Raw genomic sequence first — 14,550 nt, 5'->3', positions numbered from 1 at the left:
CTCAAAGCGTCGCTATCAAGCTGACGGATACACGGGAGGTATTTGCTATTGATACGTGCGGCAGTAATCTCGTATTCCATGCAAGTGCCAAGATGTCCAACTTGCTTCGCACTAGCCGGCACGGCGGCCGAGCGTAGAGCCCACGCTCTGCCCATGTGGCAGGAGCAACTCGCCATGCATCAATCTGTAAATCTATTGCCGTGCTTGCTCAGCGACATCGTCGGGCTGGAGAACACCGTGAGCCAAACGTGACTGCTTGAGCTGTGTATGATGGGAGGAGGAAGAGATGTGTCGGTGCGGTGGCTGTACTCTGCAGGGTGTTATTGAACACAGTGATTCCATATTGTTGTAGCAGTCCTTCTTGGTGGGGGAGAGAGAGAGAGGATCTAAAGGAACGACTGTCTTCCGCAGAACTAGAGTGCTGGTTTACGAGCCTATGTTGTGACCGTGTCCTGCAACAAGTACTCGATAGGTCATAATCCATAGCGCACGAGTGGCCTCGAGCGTATACTTATGAATCGGCAGATCGAGAATGTATCGTCTCCATATGATGCCCTGAACGCGATTGTCTGCGCGCGCGGGGGCATAAATAAACGAGCAGCGCCTGAGTGCATATGCCAAACGAGTACGCGGCGGGAGTGTGAGCACACAGGATGTCTGAAACAAGTCAGACTGAGAAGGCAGATGGAACACAAGTCGCAAACGGAGGTACAAACGGAACATCAACCGCAGACAGCATGTCATGTCCGAACGAATCGTTCCCAAACGGCCTGCAACCACAAAATATCAGCTGCAGCTCCTGTACCCGCACGCTACATGACGCACATACCGCCGACTATCTGGTTCAGATGAGCAGCACCACCTTCTTTGCCAGTGCGCCCATCCGAGGAGGCTCCCATCCCGATCTACGTAGTACATGGCGCCCGAACCCAGTATCCTCCAGTGCCTTGCGTGGTACCATCATCAGCACCACCGACGCGACATGGCGGAATTGCTGCGGTAACTGCGAAGTACTGCTCTCGGACGCTCTTTGGGATACCTCGGAGTCTGCATCGCCATAATCATCATCGCCTGCAGGTGCGCGAGAAGCCCTGCATACCGCGGCACAATGAACTATTTGGCCAGGCCCCGGGAGTGCGCCGTCCACAAATAGCAGGGTGTCGAAGGTGATGAAGTGCGAGCCCCTCTCTTCCACGCCGGCGTGGACCCTCGTGCCTATGTACCATTCGTCCGAGTCCTCGTCGCGAACGACTAGCTGTTCCGTCAAGGACGGGGGCGAGCCCACCTTGTTATGTCCGAACAACCGGATGTCCAGCGTACACGGCTCTCGCAACGGCGCAACAAAGTACTTGGCGAGGAGGCCCGCAGCGGTACAAATGCCGGTCGGCGACCCCTTGGTCTGGTACACAGCGTGGGGCCCATCGGTCAGAAACCCATCGGAGTCAACCATTGTGAGCGAACGAGGTGCCCACGAGAACCCGGGAAGCTCGAGGCGCGGGGCTTCAAGTACCGCAAGTGCTGTCGGTACGTGCTTAAGTTGAATAAAGAAGTCCTTCATCCGTCGCTCGGCGGCGTCCGGGCCAGTGATGGCGAGGAGTGCGCCGAGATCGAGCGCAAGCATACCGGAGATTGCGATGGTCTCGTCCTCGGCCTTCGTGGTGCTGCGGAGACTGAGGAGGCTGATCAGCCTGAGCTTGTGTGTGTCGAGCTTCAGGCTGCCGCTAGGCCTCCATGCATCGTGCGTTACGCGAAACCACAGGAAGGGCAAGTGAGAGAGGCACCATATGTAGATGCCGGCTTCCTTGGGGGCCCATGAGTCCGAGGTATCTTTATTAGATAACCATGGTCTGTAGGCATCTTCTCCGGGACCGGGTTTCCTGATACCAGCTTTCGCCTCGACGTTCACCGGACCTTCCTGAAACTCAAAGTAGAGTTGACGGGCCAAGATACCTTCCTGCAGCGTCCACACGCGTCGGATCCATCCAGACGTCGCGATCCGGAACAGGTTATCCTCCCATGTCTTCTTCTCCGAGCACTCCGCGCGGATACACTCGTCGATGACAAGCACCTTTGCGGCGTCGCGGTACGTGCGCTCCATGAGCTGGATCGCGCGTTTCCGCACGCCACGGTCGTCCGGTATGCACAGCGAGTCCATCCAGAAAGCGCCTGTCTCAGGATGGAGGTCTTGCACGAGCGATGCGATCCGCCGCACCACGCAGGTAGGCAGGCCGTCCTCGGTGGTGCTCCCCATCCCGTCCGCCCACACGTGAGAGATTGCGACGTATGAGCTCTCCGCAGCGGGTCGGACACGAAGAAGTGCTCCATCGTAGACCATCACAGGTACGACTCCGTCGCGGAGCATCTTCGTGACCTCTTCGATTAGGGGACGGATAAATTCGCAGTGGCAAGTAGGGCTGACGTGGCGTGGGACATACTCGTCGGTGTTCTCGAACGTGTAAAAGACGCACGACCAGGGTGTGCAATGCTCGTGCTCGGTGGTCGACGACCTGATGTATGGGGGAAGCTGCACCAGATTTGACAGCATCACGTAGTTCATGAACTTGCCTGAGAGGTGGTTATTGATGGTATTGCTGCACCATCCCGCCCGCTCCATTCTATGGTGGCACGAGCGAACGATAGCGGCGTGGAAGTGCCGGAGCCCGGATTGCGTCTTCAGGTCCCCCGATAGGTCTCGCAAATCCTGCCACTGCGCACTAGCGTTGCCGGCGAGACCGCAGAGGGATAAGACGGTAAAGGCGATTGCGCATACCACGTCGTCCGTGTCCTCCTCGGCACATCCTGCGCTGAGGAGCCGACTGCCTATATGCCACACGGCTTCTTCGTCGAGCGCGCTGAGGGCTCTTCTGACGAGTTCGACTATTTGGCGTCCATGCTCGAAATGACCTTCGGGGAAGTTGTCGTCGCGGTATTGGGAGAGATAGAAATGCATCAGAAAGCGATGGATACGAGAACCGGACAGGACTTGCTCTCCTTCACGAGGTCCGGGGACGACGAACATGGATTCGGGAATCCGCGTGCGCGTCGCAGCTTCCAGGAAACCGAACGTCAGAGCGCTCACCCAGAGCGCAGCATCGTCGCGCCTGCTGTGACATGCGCCCGGCGGCTGACGGATTCGCGTGTAGCTGGACATTGTGCTGCAGTAGGGAAACCCGTCGTGGGCGGCTCCGTACCAGGGAATATCGATGATTGTCCCGAAAAGCGAGCGCAGCATTGCGCCGTCGTAGTCCTCATCCCTGGGCATATCGTCATCAGTAAGCAAGGGGGTGGTGTATGGGAGTGAATCTGAAAGGTGCGTCACTACAGCTCGGAACAGGTGCCGAGAGGCGTACTAGGGAGCACTGACCTGATGGGCTAGCTTGCATCCTAGATAGTTCGATTTGTGCGTCGCGAGACCATGGCATAGGGTATGAATGCTGAATGGTCCTCCTGCGACTTTCAATCAGCCAGACTAGGATAGTGAGGTCCAAGAACTGTGCATGGCATAGGTGGGATGTTCGTGCGTCTCCCGGAGATGCCCGAATTGTGCAAGTGAAGTGTTTGCAGATATGCACATGGTTTCGAACCGTCAGTACTCCAAACGCGATGAAGTTGAGGACAGAGTCTGGCCCTGCGGGTAGAAAAGCCTCGGTAGAAAGCTGGTCGATATCAGAGAACTTGTCCATGAGGAGGTTGATGAGAGTGCCAAACGATTGACAATGCCGGAGGGCATCCTTGACTGGGCCGTTCCAAACGACGTCCGTCCACATTGCCACCGACGTCGCGCATGGACAGGTAAGGTAGTCCGGGTGAGGATTGGTACGCACATGCTGTAGGACCTCATGGTAGAAGTGATAGTGCATGTCGGAGTCGTCTACGACGATGTCCATGGACGACGTATCGGGTAAGAGTGGCTCCCAAGACAAGTGAACGCGATTAGGAGCCTCGGAAGAAGGCTGATTCAAGGCATCGTCCAATCGAGAGGGAGGATGGGATGATTTCGTCATGCCGGGTACTCTGCTTGGCGCGTCTCTGTGATGCGTATGAGAGGTAGAGGAAACTAGAGGCTTCTGGGAGACACTAGACTGTCGTCAATGAGTTGTTCATCGGATCCTATCGTAAGCAATGATATATCTCACAGCACGTTTCCGCATTGGCGCATTCGCACGCAGAACACCTCATGCGAGATTGTTCACACGTCCAAATTTCTAGGTTATAAAATCCTACGGTGTAAGTCATCTGAGCGTCAAGATGAACACAACCACTAGGGACCAGTGCGGGACGTTCTCCGGGTACCAGGGTGCCATTCTTGAGTCGTGATAGTTTTACAGCTGCTCGACACGATCTACAAGGCGTATTGTGAGTATTCAGTACTTACTTAGTCCGATTATCGCCGTACTCGCTTTGATGTCACGCTCGGAAGTATGAGAGGTGAGGATACGACTACTTGAGATGCGTATGGTTCACGTGTATGGCGGTAGGAGGAAGAGGTATGAGTGCGGTGGCTGTACTCCGACCAGAGGCTGGTGTACATCCGTTTTGGGAAGTGCACGCGGCTTTGCGGCGCAGGAACCACGACAGCCTTGAGCAATCACCACGATATATACATCTCGTACGGTTTCCCCTAGTCGCTCACTGGGCGACGTCACAATGCTAGTCCCGTCATATTATTTGAAGGCGGGCTTGCATCGCGTTCACCTATCCTAGGCGCTGCCCCATCACAGCCGCATTCAGGCGGCATCGCGACGCTCCGCCGTACTAATCATACGCGTCACTAGCGGCCAACACTCACTGAAGTGCGCTTTCTATGTGAGTCAAATGGTACATATATGATACAACGGCAAAGACGCGGAGACCGAAGATGAGATCCAAAACGAAGCGAGGGGTGTGTAACTTGAATAGCTGCGACTCGGAATCAGCGAGCGGAAAGCGTCGATGCGAAGAGACGGAGGGAGGGCGAGAGAAATAGAATTGTGTGAAGAATCAGAGAGACGAGTCATGAGGCAGCATAGGTTGAACGGAAGGGGATGGTCGGCGGCTTAGAGGAACGAGGGCGGAATGGAGAATATATGACGATGAGATCAAGGGGGCGTGCAAAGTAGAAGGAATAGGGAGCCGCAAATCAAAATGAGAGCTGTGTAGCAGAGAAAGTCCTCATGTGCCGTGAAAAGGCCGTGATGCGTACCATGCGGCGCCTAGGGGAGATCGGACAATCTGCGCAGCTTCCTCCACCACACCTCGGCAACCCATCTATCGAAAACCGGAAACCGATGATAGACACCCGGCCAGTGGACGGCCGCCACGAGCTACCAGGGATTATATGCACGAGCTAGGTCCCGCCGGGGGACCCGCACCAAGACTGAGGGCGAAGCTTGAACCGGCCAGTAGAGCGCGATCATGAGTATGTAGGGTCGTGTGGTATGCCGCAGTGAGGGCTCGCGTCGGATCTGAATGTAAAACTAGTATCAGTATAGAGGCTGTACTATGACACGACCATATACATACTGTGCTGATCGTGCCGGCATGAACTCACACCAGTTGCACCCGGCTGTGGTATATTTCCTTGACGTAAGCCTCGACACGCGGAGACATATATGGGCTCGGGATGCTAGTGGTCTCATTCCTATCTTGCGACACCATCGACGTCGCTGGGTTCAGTGCGAGGCAGCCGGGGGCAATGCATCGAAAACGCCGCGTCAGTTGCCGATCAGCGCTCTCAGGTCCGTCCTGGGTGGCGTCCTTCAAGTTCGTACTTTGAGTGTTTGCACCTTGAACAAGGATGCATGCAGCGGGTATCGCCGTCTCCGGAAGGCCTGCCTGCAGTAGAAGCAGAGCATCGCAGAACTCGGCAGGACCATTGTTCGCAGCGAGGCAGATTCTCATGGCATACGCCTTCAATGGCTGGCCGCGACGGTAGAGGAACGCAAGGCTGTAATTTGCCGACGGCGATGTGCTTGATTTTCGGGGCGGCACGGGGATGGGCTGTTCGAACGATAGTACCGCAAACTCCGCCAGGAAGCATTCCTCCGTACAAAGTCCTGTCCCAGTGTTAACAGCACCTATTACCATTGTCAGAGAACGCGGCGCCCACGAGAATCCTGGGAGGTCGAGCCGATTTGACGTTTCCATCACAAGACTTCTTGGTATTGTCCGCAACCGTAGGAGGCACTCCTGCATCCGTCGCTGTGCTGCGTCTGGGCCGTTGATTTCTAGGAGGGCCTCAATGTCGAGCGGTAGCAGACCAGCGATTGCGACGGTTTCGTCCTCCGCTTTACTGGTTCTACGCATGGCCAGCAGCGCAATGACTTCATCGAGGGGTACATCCCGGAACACTCTCGAGCTTTGCCAGGATTTCGCGCGGAAGCCGAGCAGAGGGGCGTATGAGCCACACAACCCGCGGCCGGAACGCTGCACTGATAGCTGAGGTGATATCGAAGGTGTGCACGCCGCCGCCATTGGATGTACTGGGGGTGTTCCCAAGAGGAATGGTCGGTGTTTCTTGATATCGAACGTTTCCTCGATGTCAACTGGGCCGTGCTTGAACTCGAAGTACAGTTCGCGCGCCAAAAGGCCTTCCTGCAGCGTCCAGATGCGTCGGGACCACCCGCTTGTGCAGATACGAAACAAGGCATCCTGCCACGTAACTCCAGGGCCACATAGGGAGCGAATGCCCTCGTCGATCACCAGTACCTTCGCCGCATCACGGTACGTCTGCGCCATGAGCTTGATAGCGTGCCTCCGCAAGTCCGCGCGACCGCCCGGAACACAAAGCGAGTCCATCTAGAACGCGCCTGTCTGAGGGAGAAGTTCTCGAGCGAGGTGTGAGATCCGCTCCACCACACAGGTTGGCAGGCCTTTTCCGTCAGCCCACACGTGCGATATTGCGACATATGAGTTATCGTGCGCTGGTAGGACCTGCAGCTTCCCTCCTTCATATATGACAACAGGAACGACGCCCTTGGAAAGCAGCCCGGTGATGTCGGCGAGTGGTGGTTGAATGTAGACGCAGTGTCAGGAGGAATCGACGTGGCGCGGGACGTATGAGGCGGTATCAGTGATGGTCAGGACAGTACACAATGACTCGGTGCAGGCGCTGTGTTCGTCGATAGATGTCCTGATATAAGGCGGAAGCCGGACGAGACTCAGCGCAATTTGGAGAACCAAGAAGCGTTGCTGGATCGTGTTTTGACGCCACCCTGCCTGGTACATCCTCCTTTGGCAGGATCGGAGAGCGGCGGAGTAGAAGCGTCGGTGGCTGATTCGTGCACCGAAGAGAGGACCCCTCAGTCGTGCCTTGTTCGACTCCGAGTCGGATCCCCATTTGCGGCAGGCGCTGACGCTAAGCGAATGCGACTTCCATGGGGACGGGAGACCCACGATCAGCAGGCAACATAACCTGCTAGGCCTATGTGAATCCAGTCAACGTAGGTCGCACTACGCGGAAGAAGTTACTTGCCTGAATGCTGGATCGACGCCGTGCTTGCTCTAATTTATCGAGCTCAAGAAGTTGTGACTGCCTGAGGTGCCTATGGTGATAGAAGGAAGAAGTGTGTCAACGCGGTAGCTACACTCGCCGCGACCAGCTCGTATTCGCCCAATTTTGTATGAACGTGGAGTGAAAGTGAGTACTGGCGCAGCCGGGACCCACAGTTCTGCAATTCATTGTCAAAGTAGCCTGCTGATTTCGTCTATCAAAGTGTTGTCATGTCATAATGAAGGAATTGTCAAGCATGCACTCGCACCTGTCGAGCTCACGTGTTACGTCTGAGGACAGGAAGACCTCGCTTCATGCACGACGGAGGTATCTGGTGTAACCAGTCGCAGAACGAGGCGCATGAGATATCCGAACGCTCAAAAGCACATACATGCCCCACGTGCCCGAAAAGAAGAGAGCAGAGAACGAAGCCTTAATCGCAGAAACACAACAGACAGCTCAGTCGAGAGATAGTTCTACAGCTCCAGTATAGCACACCTACATCCGCCCGTGCGCGACGTCCCCTCTACTTCTTCTCAGCGTACAGCGTCAGCGCACGTTCCAGCGTGTCCGCGTCCAGCCCGCGCAGCTTCAGCATCTTCTGGAAGACCTTCTTGTCGAGCGGGTACTGCACCTTCGACGCCAGGTGCTGCCCCGCGACGAGCGACTTCACCACGCCGCTGATCAACCGCTGCTTGTGCACGTTGATCAGCGGCTCGAGCTGCATCGACGGCGGCAGCGGCGCGAGCGTCGAGAACACCTCGGGGTGCGCGGGCGTCTCGAACGAGTTCGTGAGCGGGTCGATCTTAACCTCCACGAGCGGCGCGGTCGGGTCGATCAGATCGGGTAGACTGCTGTGATGATGTACTTGCGCCAAATACACTCCTGCATTGGTCGTCAGTATGTACATAGAGCAACGAGTCCGATACAATGCACGCACCGATAAAGGGTATACACGCTGGGGGCGTCGGCGGTTTGCTGTCAGACGCGGCGCGACTGCGCGACCCATTCGTTTGTCCATCCGGGCTCTTCGCTGTCGCGTCCTGCGCGCCTGGCGGCATCGACTTTGCTTCCGCGAGCGAGTCCACCGTCTGGCGTATGTGCTTGAAGTCGCCCACGGGGGACGTCCAGTCCGTGAGGTCGCGCAGCATGCGGCTCTCCCATGCGCCGACCTTGTTGAACGCCTGCTGCTTGGCCTTTGCGACCCACTCGCTGTGCAGACCTGCGATGATCGCGACGAGCGCGTTGAAGTTCTTCAGACAGTACGCTTTCTGCAAAATGAACGGGAACAGTTAGTATTTGTAGAGTGAAATGGACTTATATGTACGTACCCAGGCGAGCCGGATGAACTTGTTGATGACCATCGCCCGCTCACTCGGATGTGTGAGCACGATCTCAGATGTGACGAAGTTCGCGAGGAGGTTGAACCGTCCCCGCACCGCGGTCAACGCGCTTGTCTTCGAGCCGCCCCGACCCTCCGCCGTCAGCCTCGCGCGGTCGCGCAAGAACTGTGCCCAGTCCAGCACGTTCGCATCTTCCGCAGATCCTATCGCGTGTGATGTGATCAGCTCCTGGAAGCTAATGTTCAGGAAGAGCTCGCGGTCGATCATCGACAGATGTTGTATCAACGTTTCTGAACGGTAGTTCAAAACGAATGAATGATGCCGTCGAAGCATTGTTGGCATGCTCGGGGGAGGGGGGAGGCCCGCAGATGGTTGGGGTGTGAGCGCGTCCTTGGATGAAGGGCCGCCAGAAGTCGACGGGCGGGAAGGGACGCGACTTTGTAGGATCTCGAGGGGTACGGCGTCCTCAACGTGCGGTTTAGCGTCACTGACGGGAGTCAATGCACCGTTATCACAGAACCCGTCGCTGTGTGCAGGAGGAGTCTGCAACATGTCGAGTGCTAGTGGGCCGAGCCTCTCCGATACAGCAGGGGGTACTGATGGATCTGTAGACGCTGATGCCGAAGCTGAAGCTGAGGCCGAGGCCGAGGCGCTTGCACTCGCACTCGCACTCGCACTCGCACTCGTACTAGCGTCAGTAGACGCAGGCTGCGAGATGGATGCGAACGAGCTGCGCGAGCTGAGCTGAGGGGAAGCCGCCGACAAGCCTGCAGAGATATTGATAGCAGATTCACCCGAGAACCTCCTGCGTTCGACCTGGCCGTAATCCTCATCCGAGCCCGACGCGTCCGCGTCCGCGTCCTCCTCGCCCACAGACTCGCGGGACGAAAACAGCGCGCCGCCACGGCGTTGCTGTATGGACTGGATCCACTGGTCGACCTTGCTCTGCTTCGCGCGCTGCTGGTCCTGGTTGATCTGACCTTCGAGGCGCCGTAGCGCTGCCTCGACATCTCCAGTCTCGTCGTCGTCGCTGAGCGAGTCGATGATCGCGTTGATGTGCCATGCCTGGATAGGGCCTCCCCCGTCTTCACCGCCACCGTTCGAGACGACCTCGGATGACGAGGATATGATCGAAGAAGTGTCCTGCGAGAACATGGACTCGCGCGTGCGGATCCCCATCGAAGACACGCTGTCCATCGACTGCCGCACAAACTCGAAGTCGCGTCGTGTGGGTAGCCGTCGCGTCGCCTTCTTCAACCCAAGGCCGGGCGGGGCAACCACCTCCAGGTGCTCGTCAGAGGAGAGGTCGGAGAGGTCCAGGTCGTCAATCGAGACGACGTCAAGCTCATGTGTCTTCGGCAACATGGGCTCGCGGGTTGTGGTGCTCTGAAGCGATGCAGTGTCCTCTGAATTGTAAGAAGAGGTGGATGGGCGGGGTTGGGCTTCGGCAACGCTCTCTTCGTAGTCCGGAGGAGAGGGGAAGTAGCTCTCTGCTGGTGCGTCTTCTGAGTTGTTAGCCGGAGGAACGTCATCCCGAGGCCCAGGAGCGGCCGTCTCTGGGACGGCAGCAACAGGCTGTCTGAGAACACGCTCCGGAGACCGCGGGGATTGTGGGAGGGAGAGGGACGGTTTGGGAGGTGGGGACGACATCGAGACCGCGGTCGACATCGTTGACATCATCGACGGCCGCTGTGCGCCCATCTCGTACTCATAGTTCAGCTGGCTCTCGACCATCCGCAAGTACTGTTCGACACCGCCCTTGACCATCAGCAAGTCGCCCGTCTCGTTCGCCTCTACGTCGAACGCAGACACGTCTACACCGACGGTTAGTGGTGGTTGAATAGGCGGGCGCGAGTTAAGTACACGCTTCCACCGCCCAAGACGGCCGATGGTATTGACGAACACCCGGGAAATGGTGTTGTGCGGAAAGGGCGACAGCGCGGCGTTCGAGTGGGCCTGTGGTGGGACAGCGCCCGCTCCGGGCCCGTGCGACGGATTCTGCTTGCCGTATTGAAGGACGGCCATATGGAGGGGCTGCCGCATCATGACGAGGTCGAGCGCGTTCGTCGGGCTTCCATCGACGGAGGCGAGAGAGAAATCGCTCCGTGTCGTCACGCCCCCGTCGAAGTCGAAATCGATGTCAAAGTCCTCTGGGTCGTTGAACGAACGCGCTTGAGAGTCTATTGACGGGCGAGGGATGTGGTCGGAAAAGGCCGAGAAGTGAGGCTCGGCAGAACGCCGCTTGTCTACCGACTTGCGCGACGCCCGGTTGAGTTTGCGGATGTGTGCGTCTTTGCAGTCGAGGATGACCTTCCGCAGCTGCCGCACGATTTTCTAGAAGAGGGGTGAGCACGGCATCGAAGCGGCCGACCAAATAACGCACCAGCGCATCTCTGTGCTTCTGCAGGATTGGATCCCGTCTGAGCGAGTTCAGCCAGTCCGCGAACAGCAGCCGAAGCTCCCGGTTCGGTACAAAGTCAACATCGAAGAACGTCAGCAGCCAGTACCGTATCGCCGTAAATGTCCGCACGCGCACAATCCTAGCAGTCTTTTCAACCTTTTCCGCGTCGTCCCGGCAGTTGGTGCTCTCGCCCAGTGCCCAGTGGAACCGGCAGATGAGAAGATGTCCGAGATCGACTGCAGAGACGTATGTTCGGTAGGTGAGGAAGAAAATCAGCAACTCATCGTAGTTGAGGTCGCTCGTGAGCTGCGCGATCCACCGCTCGATCGTTGCGGCCACAAGCATCCGCTTACTCTCCTTCGGCGGTTGGACGCGTTGCGGCGCGGGTATCTGGAGCGGTTCGAAAGGCTGCATAGTGTACATGTTCGCAATGGTGTGATGTCGCTCCCTGCGTCGGCGTGGGGCGGCTGAATTCGGGTGCGAAGACGGATCTGTCGCGCTGGAAGGTGTATCGTCGTACGCGTCGCGCTCCGTGTCGACCTCGCCCCAGATGACGAACCGTGGATCATCGCGCGGAGTCGCACCCTCGTCAGCGCGAAGCGATAACCGCACTGTTGTCTCATTGAATGACGATTCGATCTTGTCCAGTGACGGCAAACCGCGATACGTCTGCAATACGTCAAAGAGCGCGGTCGAGTATCGAGAAGGCAGCGTTGTCGCGGCAAGGTTCACAGCCGTGGGAGTCGACGGCTCGGAGATCTTGATCGGAGGCACAGGGGAGGAGGGGGGAGGCGTGTCCCGACGCAGGTCCTCGTCGGAGTTGGAGGTTCCGGTGAGGGACAGTTTGGACATACGCGAGACACGGGGCAGGTAATCCGCCCGAGCAGTGAGTCCAGACTCGAACGACTGCATCTCACGGATGACTGGAGGCGACGCAAGATGGGATACCGAGCGCCACGACGGAGGGTCGAATGTAACCCCAAGCCCAAACGGATACGACATGTCCTCGCGCGCCTTGCTTGGCGTGCTGGGCGATACGGAGGAAGGAGGCTGGTGCCTGAAGGGCGCGGAGGACGAGCTCGACGCGAATGGCGATCCTGGCTGCGGGCTCCATGCCATCGCGTCCGCGAAAAAGTCGTTCACTGGTGCGCGCGGTCGGGGGAAATCCGTGTTCAGCGGGCTCGGTGGCGCAAACGCGTCCGCGCTCGACACACTGTGCGCGTGTGGGCGTCCAGTAGGTGGCGCGCTAGGAAGGGGAGACGCGCCATCTGCAGAGGAGATTCCGTTGGGGATCGAGCGCGTCTTGCGGAGGCGTTTCGTGGGTGGCGATCGTGACGCGTCGAATACGGTACTAGGGATGGCCATGGGACCGACGCCAGCCGACTTGAATACGCCTGTGGGGAGGAAAGTGTGCACCGACATACGTGAACGGCGTTTGTGGGGCGGGACGTTGCCGTTAGTGCTGCCCGGACTGAGGATGGGGTGGGACGGAGGGGAGGAGGATGTTGACGCGACGTGCTGGGTCACGGTGCGGTCTTCGGCGTCTTGCCCGGACGCAGCGGGGGCGGTCGCCTTGCGGTGTCTTATTACACAAAGACGCGCACGGAAGCATATCAGCAGAGAGGCATGGACAGACGGATGGAGGAAGGGAAACAATGGGTGACGACCAAAACAGTGAGAGTGACTCTCACTGAGACAAACGACTCCCACTCAGAGCAATGCCTCCGGCATATCCCGAGTATATAGCTGTCAGCCACGCATCACAGACAAGCTCATGTGGCTCGTCTCTTGGTGCGTGTCATGCAGTCGGACTCGATGTGAAGACTTGATATAAACCAACGAAGACACTAGCCATCTGGACGCGGTTAGATGTAGTCCAGCGAGCAGGTCAGGTCGGCCGTAATTAGCTTCTCGCGGTGGGGAAGACGTTGTGGTCGACGCTCGTAACGCGTCGCGCCACACGTGCTGGACCTTGCGCGCGACGAGCCCGAGGTATGTCTACAGACATGCGCGGAGCCACTGTTCTGTGGGACAGAGCACCCAGTCTTCGTACTCGACGAGCGCAACGCAACACGTCGTGATCGCGGCAACATGACGCGTGCGCGATCTGACCACATTGTTTCTTGGCTCAGTGACTCTCACTGTTGCCACTCGCCCTCAGTGGGAGTCGTTGGTCCCAGTGAGAGTCACTCTCACAGATCTGGTATATACTCGGAAACAATAGAGGTGGCGGAGGGGCTTACCCGAGCCTATACATCTGCTTGCCATGCTGGTTCACGAACGCGGTGATCACATAGGGGGAGCGAATGTCCTTGCCTACGCCGAGAGAGTGGTCGTATCGCCGCTTGAGCTCCCTGGCAGCAGCGCCGGAGGAGGTCTCCACGAAGCTACCGTCCGCTGTTGAGATTCAGGAACGGATACGATGGCAGACGCGAAAACAAAAGACGCACGCGCGATGGAAATGTCGGCATTAGCAATATCAGGCGGTAGCGGCTCGAAGAGGGAGCCTTCCGCGCCGTCTGAGGGGACGAACAAGACATTCGAGTTGGACGAGACTGCGGGACGTGGTAGAGCGGTAGGCGGGGAAGAGGGGGTGGCTGCGGGCGGGGAAGTGGAAGGGGGCGGATGCGAGTCTATGGCCCCCGCTTGGAGGATGTCGTTACTGTCGTTATCGTGCGTAGCGGCCATGTCTTGAGTGCTGGAGGGTGTTGTAGGCTACGAGCAGAGCATCGTCCTGGTGTCGCTCGTCGTCGTCGGGAGAGGTGAACAAGGGGAGAGACAGAAAGAGTCAGAGCCCGTTTCTCGCGCGAACGCGACGATTGGCCTTGCCCAAATCCGTACATCGCCTCCTCCCTCCTCCTCTTCTTCTCCCTCTCATCATCAGAACATCCTGCATTCACTCAATCTACTCGCACATGATTGCCGACCTCTGTCAACAAATGCCCCATGAGCTTGACAGTCCAAACACTACTCAGACGGCTATCAGACGCTGGCGCGATTGAAGCTCGTTCATCATTCAGAACGCGTAGATCCACCGTCACTCGATACATCCCGTTCACAACAGTCTGAATGGGCTAAAAAATGGTCTCTCGAGGGTGAAAACAGCTCTTAGCCTACCATGGGGCATATAATTCAGCCTTCGGAGACTTTGTACGTTCACTGCTACCTAATGAAGCCTCTATACACACGCGGTGAGCACTATATGTATGTCGTTCTCGGTACCGACGACTAAAATATCTTTACGTGTGACCCCGAGCTCACAGACGCACACAGATAATTTCAAAGCGTCCAGTAGCATTCACTAGCACCAACGTATGCGCGTGAGTATGTCAAGA

At 57.5% G+C, this 14,550-nt stretch overlaps 3 protein-coding genes across 3 annotated transcripts; all 3 read right to left on the bottom strand.

The window, feature by feature from the left end:
• Window positions 1–844: 844 nt before the first annotated feature.
• On the bottom strand, window positions 845–3,887 carry TRAVEDRAFT_49440 (uncharacterized protein; the record flags this gene model as incomplete). The annotated part of the gene is made up of 2 exons (XM_008042061.1): window positions 845–3,254; window positions 3,601–3,887. 2 exons carry the CDS (start codon window positions 3,885–3,887, stop codon window positions 845–847), a joined length of 2,697 nt encoding a protein of 898 aa, XP_008040252.1.
• Window positions 3,888–5,526: 1,639 nt separating this feature from the next.
• On the bottom strand, window positions 5,527–6,777 carry TRAVEDRAFT_49439 (uncharacterized protein; the record flags this gene model as incomplete). Its single annotated transcript, XM_008042060.1, has 1 exon — window positions 5,527–6,777. The coding sequence occupies one exon, from the start codon at window positions 6,775–6,777 to the stop codon at window positions 5,527–5,529; it is 1,251 nt and encodes a 416-aa protein (XP_008040251.1).
• Window positions 6,778–7,770: 993 nt separating this feature from the next.
• Window positions 7,771–13,903, bottom strand: TRAVEDRAFT_65734 (ras GEF; the record flags this gene model as incomplete). The annotated part of the gene is made up of 6 exons (XM_008042394.1): window positions 7,771–8,356; window positions 8,412–8,742; window positions 8,803–11,148; window positions 11,198–12,797; window positions 13,459–13,612; window positions 13,666–13,903. 6 exons carry the CDS (start codon window positions 13,901–13,903, stop codon window positions 7,998–8,000), a joined length of 5,028 nt encoding a protein of 1,675 aa, XP_008040585.1. The 3' UTR covers window positions 7,771–7,997.
• Window positions 13,904–14,550: the final 647 nt, after the last annotated feature.

Source organism: Trametes versicolor (genome assembly GCF_000271585.1).
Source record: "Trametes versicolor FP-101664 SS1 unplaced genomic scaffold TRAVEscaffold_8, whole genome shotgun sequence".
NCBI classification, from domain to species: Eukaryota; Fungi; Basidiomycota; class Agaricomycetes; order Polyporales; family Polyporaceae; genus Trametes; species Trametes versicolor.
The sequence above is the reverse complement of the archived record's forward strand: the minus strand, read 5'-3'. Positions and strand labels throughout refer to the sequence as shown.